At 37.1% G+C, this 22,682-nt stretch overlaps 1 protein-coding gene across 1 annotated transcript in view; it reads right to left on the reverse strand.

The window, feature by feature from the left end:
- Positions 1-160: 160 nt before the first annotated feature.
- Positions 161-22,682, reverse strand: part of SCFD1 (sec1 family domain containing 1) — a 143,821-nt gene continuing 121,299 nt past the window's right edge. The window contains exons 21-25 of the mRNA XM_067534529.1: positions 19,565-19,617; positions 15,192-15,225; positions 13,686-13,751; positions 5,154-5,222; positions 161-4,097 (exon numbers count right to left, since the gene is read on the reverse strand). Coding sequence (XP_067390630.1) covers positions 4,074-4,097; positions 5,154-5,222; positions 13,686-13,751; positions 15,192-15,225; positions 19,565-19,617 — 246 coding nt within the window. The 3' untranslated portion in view covers positions 161-4,073. The remainder of the gene's footprint in view (positions 4,098-5,153; positions 5,223-13,685; positions 13,752-15,191; positions 15,226-19,564; positions 19,618-22,682) is intronic.

Below are 22,682 nucleotides of genomic sequence, written 5' to 3' on the forward strand. Positions count from 1 at the left end.
CTACCTGCATTGGATGAGGATGTCACATGGGCCGCAGCTGTGTGCTGATTAAGGTGCAAGTGGCCCAAGGGCTGCGAACCACTGCTTTAGATGCTTGGAAGATAGCAAATGAGTTTTACTGAGTATTTGATCACATGTCCCACGTCTGAAGATTTAAACATTCTTCTTCAAACTTTTAATTTTTTTATTTTTATGAGGGTGAGAAACGAGACACAAAGGACACAACAATAAAATATCCCATATGGTTGATTTCTATTAATTCAAGCGAGCAACCAAAAAGAAATCAGATTTTATAAGGTTGCATAGAGATGAAAAGCAGTGGATATAACAAGTGAAACCACAACTTTATACAGTACTAGTTATCACACTGTGGGAAGGACATTGCTAAAATTGAAGAGGTGCAGCAGAGGGTAATTAGGCTCAATTCAGCCTGCAAATAAAGGGTGGGAATTATGAATGGCAAACTTGGTTCCACATAATTTTTGGGAAAAAAAATGACAGTGCGAATCACACATGCAACAATATGTAACTGCAAAACATAGGCACATTTAGTTCCATTGCACAAAACGTGGTTTGAATATTTACCAAGCTTTGAAATCGATAAGAAAAACCACCTGGCTTATATTAAAATTGAAAAGAGTCCTTTCAAACCCATACATAAAAAACAGCTTTTTGAAGCTGAATCCAAGCAAAAACCAGAGGTTATGCTGCTTGATCACGGATGGCATTTTGCAAAGTTTGCAGTCATAGTGCAGTCTCCTTTGGTTGAAGATATGCACTCACAACTGATTGGTTCAGTCCATAGTTTAGGAGTGCCCCTGGACTCCATGCTGATGCTAAGCGCTCACACAATAGCATCCATGAATAATGCTCTTTGCTAACCACAGATGGTAGGAGGCTCTGTCCCATTCTGGCAGATCACCCGGGCTTAACATGCCTTTGTCACTTCCTGGTCTGAATACAACCACATCTACCTGTGCATGAAGCCATCAGCCCTCAGGACACTCACATTACTGTAGAATGCAGAAGCACAAATCCTTCAGCAATCTGAGCTACAGTGAGCATGGATTATCCTCTGTTCATTACACTGTCTTCCCACAGAATAGAAGGTCAAATTCAAGATGTTGGTCCCTTTTTTCAAGGTGCTCAATGAGTTGGGCACAGAATATCTAAGAAATTGCCTAACGAGCTAGAATGAAGTATGCGGTCAACAACCTCACTCCTCAAGCACTATGGAGCTGTCCACCACAAGGGTAAAGCTCATCTGTGCAGGAAACAGAGCTTTTTCAAAGGCTTGCCCAAGGTCCTGGAACAAACTCCTGGAATTAAGAACTACCTCAAAACTCACTCCCCTTCCATTGCAGATGTACTACTTTGACTTTGCTTTCACTGATATTCACTAGTATAAACACATAGCACAGTGCACATATGATTTATAAAAAAACAAAAATACTGTGCATGCAATTTTCCCTCTGGGTAGAGAATGAGAGCAAGGATGAGCAACACGTAACGCGTTAGTCATGTTGCCTATTGCACTACTGGTGCTGATACTATAGGATGAGGTTAGTATAGAACTGGAATAATATAGACTATTTTGAAGATGGTGGGTGCTAGTAGTTACAGATACTAGACAGACAGACTGCTGAGCTGAGATAATGAAAGAGTGCCTAAGTTTATTTTTATAAAATGGCTCTAAATGATGCACACATTTTTTCTTGTATTACTTTGTACTCAGGTTTTAAGAAGTAGATGAATTGTATTTACTTTTCTAGGGATTTCTGAGAATTTGTTGGTATTGGAGCAAAGGATTTCCTTTTGAACAAATTAATGCTACAAAAGAAGGTAGTTGAAAAATTCAAAGGTTCTGGGAAGAAGCACCCTGAAAAATTCCCCACCATTAAAGCAATGAATTACAGGCTCTCAAAGTTCTTAAATAAAAATATTAAAATATATATGTGCGTGCACATACACCACACACACTGAGACAGTTGCCTCAATATCCCCAAAAGAATTCCACTTTTTCAGGAAGTGGAACCCCCCATTTGGTGTGTTGTGTAATTATTTCATTGGAAGACTTTTAGTTCCTCTCAAATTGCACTGCTTTGGCCAGAGAGCAATCATTTCTCTGTGAGTCACCTCCTGAAGAGGTATACTACTTTGGGGAAGTGGCAACATTAATTCAGCCATTAAAGGGCTGTTCTAATGCAGAAGCTTCCCTGCGTACTATGTGGCTAGGTCCACCTGAGAAATTTGCATTTAAAAAAATTCCCTGAACCAGCAACCAGCCATTTCCATAAAGTTCTATAGTTATAATTCACATTCAAATTTAGACTTACAAAGCAGTAAGAGCTGTACCATGATTTTGTTTTAGTGTTCATGATGAAGTTACATTTTAAACAGTTTCTGTTAAAACACCCAGTAAAAACAGTTACACATTTAATGATGATGCAAAAAAGATAAATGTGAGTTAAGAGGACCATGGATTCCACCATTTTCATGCTGAAATTTTGACTGAGCAGGTAGATAAGCAGATGAACAGCTGTAAAAACTTTCAGAATCTTAATAAATAGCCAAATGAACTGCAATGAAGGCTTCTGAAAAACTGATTAGCAAAGACCATGCACAGACATAAAGGACCACATCTGAGATTTGTAACTGGGGCTACTTACAAACACAAGGCTATACAGGACTAACTGGCAAAACAAAAGATGGAACAAAAGTACTCTATAAAAACTGAAGATGTTTGTGAGAAAAATGAAATAAGCATGTGGCTATAATGAAGGCTTCTGTAGATGGCAGAAAGGAAGTAAATAAGGCACTCAAGGGGTCGTGAATTTTATGAGAATAATTAGAAGCATGGAAAAACTCCCATATGACGAGAGACTGAAAAGAGTGAAACTGCTTACCTTACAGAGGGGACATCTTAAAATTATACAAAAGAAGGAATGGTCTAGAGATAGTGGATTGGTATTTTCTATTCATCCTCTCTCATAACATGAAAAAGGGGACATTCATTGAAACTGAAGGGAGGCAAGTTAAATATTAATAAAAAGAATCTTTCTTTTACACAATGCACAATTAGCCAATGGAATCCTTTAGCTACAAAATATTGAGTCCAAGATTCAAAAAAGGACTGGGTATTTATATGGATGACAAAAATATTTGAAGAAATATTAGTTTTAGAAGGGATATAAATCCACATATTTCAGGGCATAAAATGACCTTTATCTCACAAATTAGGAATACAAACTTTCCCTGAGGGTAGATTTAAGCCATAACCATCTTCTGCAGAGTTTTTTACACCTTCCTCTGAAGCATCTGGTTCAGGCCACTGTAGGAGACAGGACGGTAGAATTGATGGACCACTGGTCTGATTCACTATGGCAATTCTTATGCTCTAATGAAATGCTTAAAAACATTTAAAACACTTCATTTATAGGTGGTTCTGAAAAATTATTCTGGCTTCTACAAAACATATCCATGAATTTAAAATTTTGCTATTTCCCTGTCTTGTGACATTGTTATTGGAATTTTCCTCTCATTTTACCACGATAAACATACAGGCCTAAAAATGCAGTTTTGTCATCTTCTATTTTCTTCCATAAAGATGGTTTGGCTTTCAATAGGAGAACATTTCTTTAAGTTAATCAATTTTCTCTTAATTGTTGTGTACAGCTATTATGACAGTTATAGTAACAAGAACTAAGGGGTACCTTTGGTACCTGATAAATGCTATTATCTGCATGTAGGCCATGCACACACTACACTTTCTATGCACTGAAGTCCCAGACATACCACAATTACATGGATTTACAATCTAAAAATGTAAAATGCACCAACCACAGAAATGTAGACAGACTACAGATTAAGTTTTATTTTCTGAAACGTTATTCTGTTATTCATATACACTATGTTAAGTACAAGCCTTCCTTAAAAATTATCAGATTAATGGAACGGTTTAAGTTTTAATGTTATAACAACGTTATAGATATGACGGTGTCATCAGCTTGTTGTCATGATCTTTTTCTTCATGCTTCCAAATATCCAGGTAGTTCAGATGATGTTTTTCAGTCCTATTTCTGCCCAAGTTGGGACAGCTAAATACAGAGAGAGACAAAAGAAGAAAATCATGTTGCCAGTATTATTCTTTTAGCCTAATTTAGTTCACAGAGCAAACTTTTTGTTTTGTCATAATATTAGGTTGCTATTTACAAAGAAAAGCATGCCTATTAATAGAAAAATGTAAGGTATAAAACTATATTTACATTTAAGCATCAGTTTATTTTGTCCTGAAGGTTAAATACAATTGAACAGCTCTGGAAAGTCTACTAAACAAAGCCAATCTTTCATAAAAAGAAAAATCTATAGTTACACAGTTGAGTGCAATACTGTAAGCTTAATAGTGTACACTAAATACCCTCATCCTTATGTTGCAAGTGTGCTTAGTTCTGCAAGATATGTATTTAAATAACAATTAATCTGCCTTAATTACCATGAAATAATTAACAAAGGAAGAGATATAAGTGATAGGAGGCACTGCTGTGCTAAGAAATGCTCAACAGTGTCAACTAGGTTGAGCAGTGGTACATTGTTGGAAAGGAGTGTGTAGAAATTTATATTACTTTTAATTAGGTCTGTCATTTAAGGGCTGATTCCAAAGGATACAGAGGACCTGCAACTCCCACTGCAGTCCATAGGTGTAGCACTTATTCGGTATCTCTCAAAGTCAGGCACTACATGTGCAAAGCTTAGGCCAAAGCTTTCGGAGAAGTGTCAGATGAAGGTGTTTGCCCTGTGGGGATATTTCAACAACTAATATGGATTGACACGCTATTTTAGGGGAGTTTTGTGAAATCAGTCAATCCTCTTCATAATAGTTTATGTTATTCGGGGACATTTAATTAAAGCATACTTGATTACAAACCATATTCATCTGTTATCTGTGCACTTGCTAAATATCCATTTACAATTCAGGCATCTTAAATTTTAGTAGAAGTTGTTTATTTTACCAGTTGATCTGTATTTCAATTTGTGTTAAACTGTGTTTAAAACAGTTGAATTTCTACAACTGAATCCAATAAAATCAGTGATGGGCTCTTAAGGCAATTAACTCAAAGTACTGAAAGTTTAAAATTGTATTAGTGGTAACCTACCTGTTTTATAAACTGTGCAGCATTAAAAAGTTCACTGCAGCCATATAAGACATGTTTGCCTTGTTTGCCCTATGCAAAGAAAAGATAAGGCGAGATCAGTTTTAATAAAGCAACAGTGGAGGTGATTAAGTAGTTGTATACAAGACAACAACTTTAGCAGTCAGATTATTTCAGGAACTTGTTCTTCTAGTATAAAACCTATGTTGCTGATCAAGGTAGGAAAAGTAGAAAATAAAAAATGATTGGGCAAAGTCAGAAGGAAGTGAAAAGTAAGGCATTCTTCACACACGTAAAATCAATTAAATAGAGGGCTTGTCTACACTGGGAAATTAATTTGGATTAAGGTAAAGTGTGAATTTAAAGAAGAGAGATGCTGGAATAATTTCCTGTCTGGATTATTTTATTCTGGAATAAGAGGGCCTTATTCTGAATAAAGGTTTATCAACACAGGGACTAGAAGGTGTAATTTTAAGAATAAAAAAAATCCAAATTAAGACCATTTTAATTCTGAATTACAGCATTGACATATGGGGTTAATGCAGTTTAACTTTAAAAGTTCATTTGGATTAATTTCTTTAGTGTTTCCATATGGACAGCCCCTAAAATAAATGGACTAAGCTAAATTAGTATAAAGGCTTCTTCTTTTGGAAGAACAACATCCACACAGGGAAGTAATAGGGAATAATTAATAAGGAGCAGCTTCCCATGCAGACAAGCCCAGAATCTAGTTGCAAGTCCTTTGTTACAACTTCCAAGGATATAAAATCTCTATCTGAAGGGCTTCCTCTCTACCTCCAATAGAAAATTCATACATCATTGTTTTATAACATTATAAGGCAGGGTGGCCAAACTTACTGACCCCCCTGAGACTCTGCTGGGCAGAATCCTCTAACCCCACCACTCTCCTGTTGGGTGAGCTCCCCATCCCAGTCTGGTAGGTGGACAATGGAGAGGGCACAGAAGGCTCTGCAGCCTCACTTTAACTGTTAAAGAGCCGCATGTGGCTCACATACCACAGCTTGGCACCCCTGTTATAAGACATAGGAATGGTAGCAATGCATTATTATTTATATTAAAGTAGAGCCTAAAACCCCCAATCTACAGTCTATTTGTATGACAGGGAATATTCCAATACAACAGTACATTGTTTTGGGGCAAGAGGTTTTATCGTTAGCGATATCACACTCGTGCCAATCTACTACATGAGGCTTGCTCATCTAAATATAGTAACTTTGGATAAAACATTTTCAATTTGCAGTGACTATAAACGGTTTTTGTGCCAGCAATATTTTCTTAATACTGTAGTTTCTAAGTTTGCAAAATCATCCTGATTCTTTTGTCTACAAAATGCTAATATAAAATGTATAAGAAACATGGAAACAAAATGAAAATATTATATCCAGTGTTAGACTGTTAACCAAATCCCTTCAAAAAGTAGACACTCAAGTGCAGAATTGAGATCCTCCAGTACTTTCAATACTTGCCAGTAATTATGTTGATGTTATTTTGATTTTTCTCACTTTATAACCTGTTTACTGTGACTAGGAGGAGAGATTTACCTCATATTTGTTGTCTCCCACCTATGAAAATATGTAGATCTACACTGTCTATCAAAAGAAAGAGTAGTCTGCCAAACCTTAGGGAGGAGGCAGCCTGATACCTTGCTAAAACTTACCATTTTTTAAAGACAGGTTGATAATAGGATATATCTTGCAGAGAGAATTAATTAGTTAAAGACACTGGGCATTCAATGTGTATTTGCATGTCTGCAAATACAAACCTTTTCCTTTGGGACACTGCATGTCTCACAGTAATGAAGATAATGGAATGAATAACCTTTTAAACTCTAGCTGAAATATAGGTCACTAGTGTGATTACAGACATTATCATCAAATTTATTGCTATTTGGAAGCTGTTTGGTGTGGTTTTTTTGAGATGAGTTTGGGTCTCAATCCAGTTCCTTACAGATACATGCCCACAACATAAATATCTCCAAAAAGGGCATTGTTACCAGAGGAAAAAAGATTAATATCTCTGGAGAACTGATTACTCCAGATAAAGTCTCTAGAAGGAAGGGATGTGGATTAGTGAAGCATTACAAGGAAATTTGCACTGCTTTTACTTGTGTTGCTTCCATTCCATAGAGAACTTGTGAGTTTAGTGCTATTGATCTAGCTTTCAAAAAGAAACAGTTACTTACTGTAACTGTGGTTCTTCGAGATGTGATGCAGATGTGTATTCCAAGTAGGGTTGTGTGTGTGCTGGAGCCGGAGACTTTTGCCTAGCAGTACTTGTAGAAGGGTGGCACTTTTGCCTCATGCCAGTAGTCTCTCCCCAGGCTATAAGAGGCAGCGCTGCCTTGAACCCCTTCAGTTCCTTTGTATCAAATGTCCAAGGAAGACTTGGATGCAGAGGGGACAGAGGGTGGGTTGTGGAATACATGTCTGCATAGCATTTAGAAGAACTAGAATTACATTAAGTAACTGTTTCTTCTTCGAGTAGATGCAGATGTGTATTCCAAGTAGGTAACTAGTGAACAGTACCCACATCTGGAGGCAAGACTTGGAGTCTCTACCAAAGCAAGGATCGTATGACCATTTTTCCGAAGTTAGCATCCACTCTGGAAGAAGCAGTGGTCACATAATGGTTCGTAAATGCGTGTACAGATGACCATATGGCTGCCTTACAAATGTCCAATATGGAAATGTCATTAAGGAACACCACTGATGTTGCTTGTGCTCTGGTTGAATGTGCCTGTATCTGCTGAGGAGGCACAGCTGATGCTATCTCATATGCAGAGTTGACGCAAGATGTTATCCATCTAGAGATGGTCTGTACAGAGATCACTTGTTCCTTTATGCGGTTCGCATATGATACAAACAGATGAGGCAAAACATGAAACTATTCAGTCCTGTTCAGATAGAAAGCTATACAGTGTCTAACATGTAGTGTATGGAGGCATTGCTCCTCTGAGGAGGAATTAGTTTGGGGAAAAATACAAGTAAATACATTGCCTGGTTCAGGGGAAATTGAGAGACCACCTTGGATACAAACTTCAGGTGTGGCCAAATCGTCACCTTGTCCCTGGAGAACTGCATATATGGGAGGGCCAGCCATCAGGGACTGCAATTCTCACACCCCCCTGGCAGAGATAATAGCCATCAAGAATGCAGTCTTCTGAAACAAGAGAAGCAACAGGCAGGAAGCAAGGAGGCCCCAAATGGAGGCACCCTTAGAGCCACTAAAACCATGTTCAGGTCCCCCAAGGGGGCCAGTTCTTAGACTGGAGGATACAGGCAGAGGAGTCCTCTCAGGAATCTCGTCACCATGACATTAGAGAAGACTGATTTCCCTTATATAGGGGGATGAAACACAGATATTGCTGCGATGTGCACCCACAGGGAACTAAGTTCCAGGTCCAATTCCTGAAGGTGCTAAAGGTATTCCAAGATGTCCTAGATGGAAGCCTCTGTCGTATTGGACCCATGGACCATGGACTACACATAAAACCTCTTCCACTTTGCCAAGCAGGCCGTTCTAGTGGAAGGTTTCCTGTTGTTAAGTAGGTCCTGTTGGACTGTCTCCAAACAACACCCTTCCCCTCTCTGTTGAGCCATGCAGGGGCCACTCTGCAAAGTGCAGGAAGCTGATTGCTGGATGCAGGGTGTGGCTGTGGTGCTGCATGAGGTCAGGCTATAAATTCATAAGGTTGTAGCAACAACCACACAGAGCTCTGATTCTAGCCGATGGGTGGTAAGAAGGAACTGAGGGGGGTTGGGGCGGTGTTGCTTCAGATAGCCAAGGGATTGACTACAGGCAAGAGGTGCAAGTGCCACCCCTCTAAGGGTACTGCTAGGTAAAGTCTCCAGCTCCAGCATGCAAACACATACTTGGAATACACGTCCGCTTCTACTCAAAAGAAGAATCTCAAAACACACTTCTTGTTTAAAATTAGGGTTGTCATGCTGCCAGATTCAATCAGTGGTGCCACAGTCCTGGATTTGGGACATCAACACTTATTCTGTGGTGATGAGTTTTGATTATATAAATATTAGACTGAGGTATCAATGAATGAATCCAGCAGAAGATTAGAAGAAAGTCTTAGAAAATAATACTTCCAATTACACAGTCAACTTGGAATGATTGGAAACAAATACATGGTATTTATACATGATTTAAATAGGATTCTAACAAAATATTAGGATCAAAATTTTTAAAATTGACTGCAAATGTGACTATTGAGGTTTAATTTGCATACACAGTTTAGTGTCTAACTTCATTTATTTTGCGTTAAGAGCACTTTAAATAAGACATGTACATGCATACATAATTATGCAAGTGCAATCTGGAAAATTTATTCCTAATTTTGTTCAAATATTGCTTGTGTCGGGCTGTAGTTCTTTAAACACACAAATCGTATTTAGCAATGGAATATTTGTCTGTAGCTGATCAGAACATTTTCAGTATAACAAAGTTTTATCATACTATATATGCTGATCCATCAAAGCTGAAATGTTTAACACAGACATATCAGTTTTGATCAAGTTTTTGTTGGGAAGGTAGAGGGGGATGGAGAGAGAGAGACTATCATTCTATAGCCTCACGTTTAGGGCACTGGCCTGAGACGTGGGAGACCCTGGTTCCAAGTCTTTGCTCTGCTTGATTCATCTAGGATGAAAAACCCTGAATCAGGCAAGAACAGGGACTTAAACCTGAGTCTTCCACATCCCAGGCCAGTGCCGTCAACACCAGACTACATCCACACCTTACCAAACAGCTCAAATTTCGACTGGGAAGTGAACATTTCGACAATTCTGTTTTTCAAAAACAAACAAAAGGTTTTGTGTTCATTCTAATGCAGAATGAAATATTTCAAAATCTCCAAAGTTACCGTGAAACAGAACTGTTAATCTCTCTGCAGCCAGCTTTACAACACACACAACATTTTCTAAAAATATATCAGTTTAAATAAACCCTTAAGCATATTTTTAAAAAGTTAATCATTGTCATTTAATCATCAAACATAAGGCCAAAGTACTGAATTTAAAATCCAGGACTTGGTTTAGACATTCAATCCAAGATTTTTTTAGCCAAACAGTTATTGGAGATTTATTTTAAGCTGTATAAAATAACTTTAATGATTTTCAAATTAAATTCCAAACTCATTATGAAAATCAAACAAAATCTTAATGTAAAGTCATATGGACAACTACCCTGGATTTAAATCTCCTGTGATACAGTATACTACTTGACACAGCAAGGACTTAGACTTAATGCCACTCACTCTTGTAAACAGGGATATAGTATCTTAATATGGTTTAAGACTAAGAGCTTTATTACTAATCCCCAATGCACAAGATTTTGTCTTATAAGTAGATCATCAAGACTAGCAATCTGCAGAGCCAATGACCAGAAAGTTTTACAACAGAAAACACGAGGTGTCTTTTTATGGTGTTGAAAAAAGATACTAGGGACAATGCTGTGTTTATACCAAATAATCTTTCTTCTATTTCCATATATGCATCAAATTATTGTGATTCTTCTTTATCCCTGAAGGCTGATTTTAACCTTCTTTTGAAGCTTAGCTAATGCTGCTACAGGCAAATCAGAAGATGAGCAAGGCAAAGCTATTCCTTCCTCGGAGCTGAACAATCCTTGTTTGGCTATATTGGAAGGAGGACAGGACACAGTGGAGGTGGTTTAATTAGACTTTATTCCTAAATGTCTGGGAGTATCTGGTGCTGGTAATTCCATCATCATTTACATATACACAGGAGGAGGGAACTGGTCCCTAGCCAACCCACTGCTGGCATCTTGCCACTCGGCCTCCTCCCCCCCAGTGAGGATTAAGGGCAGCTATAAAGCAGGGGTGGACTGGTTCCCTGCTGTCCCAGTCATGGGCTCTGAAGCACCCCCGTTTCTGCTCCTGTAAAGAATACCTCCCTAAACCCGGTACCTATTCATTTTATCTGATCACAGTATCCCTTCCCTACAGAATACCTGCACTGGACACCTGCTCCATGCTGATGTAATGACTTGTGACATCATAGCCTAAACCCTGTTTCATGTTCACCTCAACGAGGCCCCCAACTGCCATAGGGAAAGTGAAAAACCCCAATCTTGTCCTTGGCCAATCTGACAGTGAGGGAAAAAAATCCTTCTCAGCTACAGAATGCCTGATTTGTCTCATCACCTTTTATATAAGTTGTCTCTTTTTTGGTGCATAGGAACTGTTGATGGAAATACCAGCTGTGCATCTCTCAGAATCTACCCTACCTTTCAAGAGGGCTGATTATTCCTTAACATATTTTCATTTGATAATCACACAGAATAGTGTCTTGGAGCATTCGTGGTGATCCTCACTTGAGTGGGTTCCCATTTGCTGCTTTAAACTGAAGTGTCTAAAACTAAGTTGCTGCCAGCAGCCCAATCCTCTGAGCAGATGACTTAAGCATGGTTTCAGAGAAGCAATCTCTCAGGGAAGCCAGTGCTCTCAAATCCCTCAAGTGATTGGCAGCAGCAGTTGGACTGGCAGTTTTGGTGTTAGCTGGACTTCAGTAATCAGCTAGGAGGAAAATATACATAGTTTCTTTTCTTTCAAAGCCTTCAGAGCAAAGCCTCTAGTTCTGGTGCCTCCCTCTTTGATTTGAGATAAGAAGAAATGTATAGAAAAATCTCAGCTTTTATTTGAAAATTAGTTTCTAGCTTCTTTTTGAGAAGACAGCCTTAAGCACAGTGTATTTGTAAGCTAATCACTATAGGGCTCTACTTCTGCAGAAAGTGGCTAGGCTGAGTCCTAAAGATCTGCTTTGCCCATTCAAAACATCTTATGTGAAATGAGTCAGTTAAGTTTAGGTTATATCACAAAGAACCACTTTGCTAATCTTCTTAAGGAATCCAGGCTCTTCACTGCAAAGATTCAAACAGCTTCACTTGCCATTTATTATAATTGTGATCTATAGTATCCCTACATTCTTTTTAGTGTCTTCAAAATATTTCCTTTATTCACCTCCTGTCCATTCACGACTATCGAGTTCACCAGAGATTAGCTGTTTTGGTGCTTGTTTCTCAACAACTTGTGGGACATGAGCGGTCCACTTGAGATGCACATTCAACAGCATTGTCTGTATTCCAGCCAGTCAAATATGAATCAGTACTTTTATTTTAAATTTCCTTTTTCCAACCTCAGGCAACTGGAAGCACATGTCTTTGCAGTATATAGTACAGACAGAAAGCACTACTATACTATACAGTTCTTTGGCAAAACCAAATGTCATGTTGCTTGCACACAATCATACAAACAATCCAGTAAAGCTTTTTAGGTGTATGACTTCAATAAGTTTATTAGTGAAGACTCTTCAAGGTGGGTAAATGTCAGCACACTTACTGCTATACCGTTAATCATGATGTGTGTTTCAACAGCATATTTGGTGTTTGCAATATATTCAGCATTTGAAATGATAACTGTCACACCAAAATGAGGCCGTTGTAAAACAAAATGCCATTCTCTCTCCAGGCCTTGCTCTGAGTAGACTACAAGTGCAGAATCACTCACAAAGAGCAGTTTGCTAATAAGAGCTTCTGACATTTCTTTTGATGCATGCAGATTAAAGTTACTGAAGAATTTTCCTGAGAACATCTAATCTTTACTCACAGGTGGTTACAACTGCTTTATCTAACTACTATCAATCATAATGTATTAAACTATGTTGTGAAATAGCATCAAATGCCATGGGAATTGGATATGTCCTGTACAAAGTACCCTAACCATGTTATGAAGATTTTATATAATTCAGGGTAATTTACGTAGGTCTTCATATTTCCTCATATTTGCTGGTGACTAGCAAGGCTGACAGTATCCAAGGTATTTGACAGGGTAATACAGTTATGTGTAAAGATCTCTGTTCCCTGGACGTTTCTGACAATTACTAGGCAGCAAATTATTTTAATAGTGATGAATAGTGATAAATGAAAACTGCACTCTGACTCAAAGCACCCATGATGATGTTCAGCAGTCAGCTGAGAACTTCTGACAATATTGCCTGCAATCTACATTTAAGTAATTCCTCTACAATTACTCTTTGAGCCTTTGCAGCTATAAAGAGTGATGAGGTCAACATTTTGTTTAGTAAGTACTTCTTCCATGCTTCCAAACAGGAAAGAGAAATGAAGTTAATGATCAATTCATCACATCAATATTTATAGATTTCAATTTCTCTATTATGTAAAACATTCCTCTAATATGAAACAATTTTAGATTGTAGTACAGTAGTCTAATTCTCAGCTATACTGCAAGTTTCGTGGCAACAAAGCTGCAATCAGAGCTAGTATGCTTTCACCATTTCAAGACCAAAACCCAAATTTGTTATTGATATGTTTTTTCCACGTTTTTTTTCAGATCGCATATAAATATAACCATTTCAGCTGAACTTAATATAACAAGTTCCTATGAGACTGAAAAGATAAACTACATAGGCTACAATCAGTTATAATCTATTAATTACAGGTTATAACTCGCAAAATGTACCTAACCTTTATGTAGTCAACAAGATTTTGATATTCAATGTAGTTGCCTCCTCCAACTACAAAAACAATTGCCTAAAATAAAAACACATACAAGAGGAGATAATTAGAATATGCAATCAAATTCCTATAGTATATTGATTTTAATAAAAAATGAGATGTAAACCAGTTTTATTAAAACAGCAACTTTTTTTACATGCAGATTTCAAAAGCAAACAAATAATGAAGCAATAAATAATTTGAGCCACCTGTTAATCTTACAGACCTAACTCTGCTTAAAGGATCTATTACTAAGAATATTACTTGAATTTGCAATACTGCAATTACTGTCATTAAGGCACAGAGAACCACTGGCTTTAGACACAAAACAGGGCTGTAAAATTTTCCTGATTTAATTTAGTTTCTCAGAAGCTTTTGACATTTCAAATATTTCTTGGTAGAAGAAAATGGAATACATACAGTTTTCAACACGTGTTACTAATTTTCACTGAGGTAACCTTCCACACTGGTAAAAATACTTTCAGAAATGATTAAGAATTAATTGATTAAGATACTCTATCTTCTAACACTGCTGTTACTATCAGGGTATTTTAACCATTTTTTTAAAGACTTTTTCATTTAATGTTAGTAGAATTAATAATACTAAATCACCTAAGCATAACATTTTCTGGGCTTTGTTCAAGAAAACTGTAGAGGTGGATGAACTATTAGCCCTTTTTTCTATTAATGAATTATCCATGAATTGTTTGATTTTTACTAATTAGTTAAATTTCCAAAATTATTTGTATACTTTAAGTGAACCTACTTCAGCCTATAAGTTATTTGTAACATATTCACTTTGACTATTTGCTATTTATGATGCGTGGTTAGTCAAGTCAATGGGATTATTTCTGGTCTCCAAGTGTATACAAACCAAAGACATTTCAAGATGGCTATGCAAGCACTTTCACCATGAATCTTAGCATAAATATGTTAATATATATATATATATGAGATTTTTGCATTTAACAAACACCAATGTGAAAATAAAAGAAACACTTTCCACAAATGTTTGTGGAAAATGAATTAAAAGAGCAGCAAATGATTAATTAAAATTTGAGTTGTTACTGGAAATATTGTTTACAAATACTTTTTTTTTGCAGTATTCAGCTCTGTGTTAGAACATATGGAGGACTAAATTTAGTGAGACAGTATGTTCTAAAGGACTAAGTATAGAAATAGGAGCTTAAAATTGCTGAGTTCTAATTACGGCTCTACCATTAAATCACTAATAATTACCTTGCAGGGGTTTTTAAGGAGTAGTTAATGCTTATACAGCCCTTTGAAGATGAAAAGGGTTCTCCAGCATAACTGTTAAGTATAATTCATAATGAATATAATTAGACTAGTGATTCTGCAAACAGAATCTCTCATTTTCTGAAGTCACGACCGTCAAATTACTGGAACTTTAAAAAATGCTGATATTAAAATACATAGACCCTGACTTGGAAAAAGTATGATTTTTACATGACTTACCTCCTGGAATGGATTTTTATTTCTTGGAACTGAGCTGTAATAAAAATGAACTGCATTACAAATGGAATCCATGTTTTTAACTATTGATATAAATATAAAAATATTAAAATGAATATATGTATATGCATAGCATTTATAGGGTACCTTCTAGTAGTTGATGATATTTTGTTTTTTACAGAGAGAGTTATAAAAAGTCATATTGCTCAAAAAAGATTTTATATAGAAATTCCATTCATCCATCCATCCATGAGATTAAATACATAGAATTCTATTTTTTCAGTTTTGGAAGACTAGTAAATTTTGGACTTTTTTTTTTTTTTTTTTTTAGTAATGTGTGAACTGGTGAGCACTCCATGACACCTCTGTGGAGTTTATAATCTTTTTAGTAAATCTCATGGATTTGCAAACTGTGGTGCAGCTTGTGGAACTAATAAATTCTGTGAGATAAATCACTAGTGTTCATGGAAATTAGTCAAATCTGTGATCCTTCCTCTCAGATGAATTGGGTTTCTGATTCACATTAGAAGGGTTAATAGTTTTTCTACTCCATCAAAGGAAGATTTATGGGACAAATTAGGCTGCCACATACCTGCAATACCTGAATACTGAGAATAAGATATGATGTGATCTCTGGATCACTGTGGGATACTGGAATGTGGGATCACTGAGTCTCTGGAAACAAAGTCTAGATGTTGGTATCTCTGAGCCATAATGGGCAGGAGAACTGGGGAACAGAGTGTGGCTGAGTTAGTGTGTGGTTGAGTACGTGTGGCTGGGTAGTGGTTTACGAAGATTTTTGGTCTATACTGAAAACATACCCAGGCAGAATTTGGGTGAATGTAAGCAGGTTGTAAGCAGGGATGTTTTTAAAACAGATGGCTGCAACTTTATTAGCTTTTTAAACTTTAGAGAGAGAGAGTGAAAAAAAGCCCTCACGCATTTACTTCAGTCCAGTGTATATGTTAAATGGTCTCCATGCCAAATAACGAATATTCATGACTGGCCTCACTCAGCTTAATTCCTAAGATTCAGCCCACCTCAGAATACTCTTGCCCTCTCTCTATAAATGGGAACAGAGGTAAACGAGGGGTACTTCATTCTGCAAAAACTTACAGTCTCCCCTTCTTCTTGCAGGCTAATAGGAGCCACAAGTTATCCCCTGCATTTCTTGTTCAAGTTGATTTCTGGGAGTTGATCTCTCTGAACCTCTTACCCACATTGGAAACCAGTTGCACAAATTCCACTTACAACTTTTAAATTCCTGTCCTTACTCTTTGTTAACCTGAAACCAGGCCTCCAGAATGCTGCAAGGAAGGCAAAAACAACTGCTGGGCATCTTGTGAATCCTGCCCTGGGGGAAAAATTAATTCCCGATTGCCAAATCTGGTGATGTGGTCAGACTCACAGCACGCTGGAAAGGCAGTTTAAACAGTATCTCCATTATGGGACAAGGAAAATGAGGCTGCTGCATGATCCAAGGGCTTCAGATAAGGGAAAGGTGGGGAAAGCACATAAGATAATCAACTCTTATTCCTCCAACTGCTTAGTCAACAGGCAGCTGTGTGAAGTGAAGAAGTGAAGAAATCTCTTCCTTCCTGAACCCCCTTTTCTGCACACTGCAAGTGAAGGTGGAGAGAGGAAAGAGAAGACTCTGGAGCAGATGAGTCTACCCTTCCTTTCCTCACTCTTATGTTCCCAGGGTTTGATCAAACAAATGGAATACATATAAATTTCCTACCATTCAAATATTCATTTTCAATATCTATAGGCTTCTGATAATGTTTTGAATAAATGTACTTTTTACAATTGTACAGTAACCCTTGTTTTTTGGTCTGGAAATATGCTAATGCCACAGAAAGGAACAAGAGCCCTAAAGAAAAACAATGGAATCACAAACATGCAGATAATATAGCTCATTCTCCTATACACTGGAATCAATCCTTTACTATAGGTGGACTGGCATTCTAGCATGAACGCAGTAGCCTCTTCATACACAGTGTTGCTAATATAATTCTCTCTTATTTAAATGTGATCTAGTAAATTCACATATATTCAACTTCACTTATTTGGACTACAAGCCTCACAAATATTGACAGAGGTTAATGAGGAAAGAAAAATTTAGGTTTGCTGTAACTGAATTAGGCTAACATAATTCCTGTATACTTTTAAAAGTAATAGGTAGAAACTCCAATAATCCTCGCAGCAAAAAGGTATGTTGGAATGAAATTAGCCTTGTGTTAAGGAATACCTCAACGACAAATTAATAATGGCCTTTCAGCCATCCTACTACTGAACATCAGCATTTCTTACTTGAGTTTTCTGGCAGCTAGCTGGACTAGTTTCTTGCATCATTTTCAGCTATTGAAAGAATATTGCTTGATCTGTGTAGTCTTGTTCAGAAGGTAAAGACGACTACAAACAAAAGCGCTGCTGCCATACTTATTTGCTGTCTCCTTCATCAGACTTGCTTTAAGATGTGTTGGAACCTTTAGCATAAAGATTCAGCAGATAATTCACTTAAGAGTAACATTTGCAGCCCCAGACTACATATGTCTTCTAGGCATACGCATAATACACATGTTCAAAGTTGTTCCTACATCCCTTATGAGAGGAAGAAAGAGACAAGGAGTGGTCTCTCCAAGAACTAAATTTTTCTGAATTACGTGCACACAACCTTGCATCCACACTGTATGTTCCGGCATGATGCTGCATGAAGGCACATAACTTTACAACAAACTGTATGCACACACAGAGACTGTGTTAACTGTGGGTGCAAATTAGGTACTAAACTCAATGTGTATTTTTGTCTGAGCAAAAAAATCAAGTTTGGTTTGATTTTAAGAAGTTGAATTGTTGTTTTTAGACAAAGCTGCACTCAAACCAGATGTTCCACAATAGCAGAATAAAACAGGCTGAAAGATGTTGCTATATTTTAAAAAAGAATATAAACAGCACTGCCAATTTTTCCTTTCAGCACTTACTTTTAATCCTTAAAGCTACTTTTGAAAATGTGTGTGCAATGTATAAAACAGATACTTATACTCTGAAAATCATTTTTCATTATTGTAAATGCTTGTCAGGAGTGAGGAACACTGGAAAGGGGACAGCTGAAATTCTTATTGAATGCAAATGGCCAAGGACAGTGCTGGCCCTGCTTTCCCCTTATTATTCCAATTTGAAGCCCAGGAATTAAATGATCTTGCTGTTCTCCCAGAACTGAGTTGGATGTTTTTAAAAGTACATGAAAACCAAAGATCTTTTCCATTTCTAGAGTGTGTCATTGCTGAGATTATCAACTATAGATATTGTTCATAGAAGTAGCAGGCAGGAAACACTTTATGACATTTTTGCTTAAGCTCTGTTATTTCTTCCTTTTTCTTTTTGCAAAATTTCTAGGCAATTCCACATTTCAGATTCAATTAACAAGAAATCTATGTCTTACTACCAATAAAGTTTACAGAACTACTGTACAATTACATCAACATTTCATATTAAAAATGGATGAAAATATTTACCTCTTTAATAATAGGTATGGAAATTTAAGTACATTGTTAATGACCTATGACTTTAAGTTAAAGTATGAAAAATTCTAAGATCAAACAATATTATTGTAAGTGGTTCGAACACTCCAGAGTAAAAAAGTATCACACGAAATCCTGCCACTAAACATTAGGACCCATTCCTTCATCTGTGCAGACTATTTGGAAGACATTAGCAGTGTGCTCAGGCAGTGGAATGAATGTTTCAAGTGCAGTACTACAGAAATCTCTCTGGTGAGTCCAGGGAATTGCTTTTGGCTGCAAATTCCTCTAACATCAGTTGCCTTGACTTAGAGGTTGTGACTTGACATCAAACAATCAATAAGTAGGAAAAAACTGAATTTAAAAAACAAAAAATGTGTGCCATATAATAAAACTGATGGTGAGCAAACCATCCAAAATAGTTTTTAAATGGATGTCTTCCCTGTAAAAAACTATACTTGTGATTTAGAGCATTATGTAAGTGCAAAAAATATATAGAAAGTACCTGCAAAAGATTCTGCAGAATTACACTTTTATTGATTTCTGGAAGGTGAACATGATCTCTAAATTTGACGCCTACCCCATGCCACCAGTAGATGAACTGTTGGACTGACTGAGGGAGGGAAGCTTGATACATCACCACTTTGGAGCTAGCAAAAAGGTATTGGCAAATCCCCTTGATGCCATAATCTTGGGAGAAAACAGCTTGTGCAACTCTTTTGTAAGAGAATACTTCCTATAAATTAATGGAACTAATCCGGTTATGTTATGATCCAAATTAAGTACAAAATTCTTACATTAGCTATTTCAATATACAGAAAGTAACAAGAAAAAAAATCATGGTAAACTCACCTGTCATTGCCTCGCAGCATCTTGGGGTCAAAATATCTGTAGTCATCTGTCTCCTATTAAAAAGGAAGATTGTTCAAATCAGTACATTTTTATCTTAAATACTGTAACTCAGTGATTTTTTTTGGTAAAATTTTTCATTAAATCATTTTCAAATCAAAGTATTTTTACTTTTAGAAGCTACATTATATAAAAGTAATTAAAAATTATGGGACCCCCTATATATTTGCAGTGTTTGTTTTTCATCGAAATAGCACTGTATAAATACACATTCTCACACAGCAATAAAGATGCTATGAAGGATGCTATGGGGCTCAGTCTTTGTTTTTGGCTCATTTGAAATTCATTGCTACTGAACTATCCAAAATATACCGGTTGCATAATATGTCCCAAAAGCAATATGCAAAAAGAAAAATGAAGCTTTAGAGACACATACTGTAGTTTGTTCCAAAAGTTAAAAATTTTCCAGGCCACAATAAGATCTATTATCTATTTATAATAATAAAAATTCCTTATGGCACTGAGTACTAAAATAGCGCAAAAATCAAATGATCAAGTTTCCATTATGAAACTTATATTTGTACAATTTTGTGTCATGATTTATGGCTGTTATTAAAGCAAAATTAAGTTTGTATACAAATGAGAGGAGTTACACAAGGGCTTGAAAAGTTCTGACTGGTTGAAATTATTATATGAAAGGAATTTTTCTTCATTCAAAGTATTTCTAAGACATACAAATATTTTCACTGACAGTGAGCAAGACTTTTTTCAAATATTAGAGGGGAAAAAAAGAAAAACACAAAAATTCTACTTAACTGTTTTTGACAATTATTTTGGCTTTCACCAATTTCCACAGTAACTTTCATCCTCATACTGCAAGGTGTAATGTGTGAATCGATAACTGTGACCAGGCAGGACCCCATTAATTTCACTGAGGCTACATGTAGGCAAAGCAGTCTACCCATGTGGTACACATTGCAGGATTGGGGTCGCTGTGTCTTGTTGATTCACTACAGCATAACTCCTGACCTTTTCCCCCAATGCTAACACGATATTTTATATACATAAGCACAGAAGGTATTTTAACTTATTGATATTTAATTTGTTTATTTTCCTTAAGGATCATAGAATAACTATATGAGCTAAAAAAATATTTTATTCTAAAAATTAGGGCTCTGAAAACTCAATTTAGATATAGTGTCACACTGAGCTTTCTGTATAGAGCTTTAATATTCCAGCAGCACATGAGGATCTGCCAGAATTCATGATGTTGGCCGGCTCATATATGCAGGTGGTATACCAATTTTAAAGTAACAACATAGAGTAGTAATATTTGTCAATCCCTAACTTTAAAACTGAGAAGAATTAATGAAAGCTTAACCCTAACAAAGAATTTCAGATTTCCTGCTAATTGGAACTAATTACTGATTAACTAAAAGCATATTTTTAAAAAAAGTAATGCTATAAACATTTCCAGTGAAATTATTGTTGTTGTATGTTCAGTGTGGCGTTCAAAGAGAAAATAGCTGATGAAAAGTCAAAAATAAAATGTCAAAAATAAAAAGTCAGTGGATTAGAAAACTGGCTGGCTAAAATAGCTTATTTACCCTAATGCTGCTGAAATCAGAAAAAGTTACTCACCCTGTGCAGTAACTGAGGTTCTTCGATGTGTGTCCCCCTATGGGTGCTCCATTGTAGATGCAGTAGCATCCCCTGCACCTAGGATTCCAGATCTTCAGTAGTGGTGCCCATTGGACTATACATGTGCTCCTCCCCACCTTGCGCTGTCTAGATAGTGCTGTTCAGTCCAACCATCCTCAGTTCCTTCTTCACTTCACAGTCTACGTTTGAACTCCGAAGGAGAGGGGACAAGAGAGGGTAGTGGAGCACCCATAGGGACACACATCTTGAAGAACCTCAATTACTGCATACGGTGAGTAACCTTCTCTTCTTTGAGTAGTATCCGTATGGGTGCTCCACTATAGGGGACTGTAGAGCAGTGGCCCTAGATGGAAGACAGGGACTTTGGAGAGATGTGCACCAAGGCTGATAGCATAGTGTGTTCTAGTAGGGCATCTGATGCTGCATTGTGGGTAATGGCATGATGTTGGCTAAAAGTGTCTGTAGATGCCCAGGTGGCCACTTTGCAAACATCAGTAATCGGCACGTTGTTTAGAAAGGCAATCAAAGTGGACAGCAAGCGAATGGAATGCATTCGAGTTCCAGGTGCGGATGGGGGGAGGAGGGTCATAGTTTGTGTTGTGCGTAGCAAAGGTGGATGCATCCGAAATCCATTTGGAAAGGTGTTGTTTGGAAATGGCTGCACCCTTTGATCTTTAGGCAACAGAGAGGAATAAGTTTGGTGAATGCCTGAAAAGATTTAATTCTGTCATGATAAAAGGCTAATGCTCATCTGACATTCAAGGTATGTAGTATGGCTTCATGTTGGTTGCCATGCAGCTTTGGGATAAAAAAGAGAAGGTGGATAGGTTGGTTTAGATGGAAAGAGGACAGCACCTATAGTAAGAATTTTGCATGTGGTTGTAACTTGACCTTGTTTTTGTGAAAGATTGTGTACAGTGGGTACGTCATGAGAGCACTTATTTCTCCTACATGTTAAGCGAATGTGATAGTGATGAGAAATACTGTTTTCATGGATAAGTGTGTGTAGGAGCACATTGTCATGGGCTCAAATGGAGGGGCTGGTGAGATAGTGCAAAACTAGGCTGGCATCCTAAGGTAGGATCAAGTCTCATATTTGTGGGTACAGGTTTTGAAGGCCCTCAAGGAATCTTTTTGTTAATGGGTGGGCAAATATGGAATGACCTTCTATCGGGGGATGTAATGCAGTGATGGTGTCCATGTGTATGCAAACAAAGTTTTTTGGATAGTCGATCTTTTAATTTCTAGAATAGTCTAGAATGAGAGGTAAAGGAGTGTTCTTTGAGGGGACATGTTTGGTGTCGCACCAAGTCTGGAATGTTTTCCATTTATAGAGATAAGTAAGGTGAGTTGTATCACATCTACTATTTAAAAGAAACGTTTATCTCTTCTGAACAGGTCATCTCTGAATCCTGGATGCCTTCTGATGGATGAGTTCTAGATTGGGATGGAGGATTTG

The sequence above is a fragment of the Emydura macquarii genome, unplaced genomic scaffold (genome assembly GCF_026122565.2).
Source record: "Emydura macquarii macquarii isolate MOO-44397 ecotype Brisbane River unplaced genomic scaffold, CSIRO-AGI_Emac_v2 contig_374, whole genome shotgun sequence".
Classification (NCBI taxonomy): domain Eukaryota; kingdom Metazoa; phylum Chordata; order Testudines; family Chelidae; genus Emydura; species Emydura macquarii.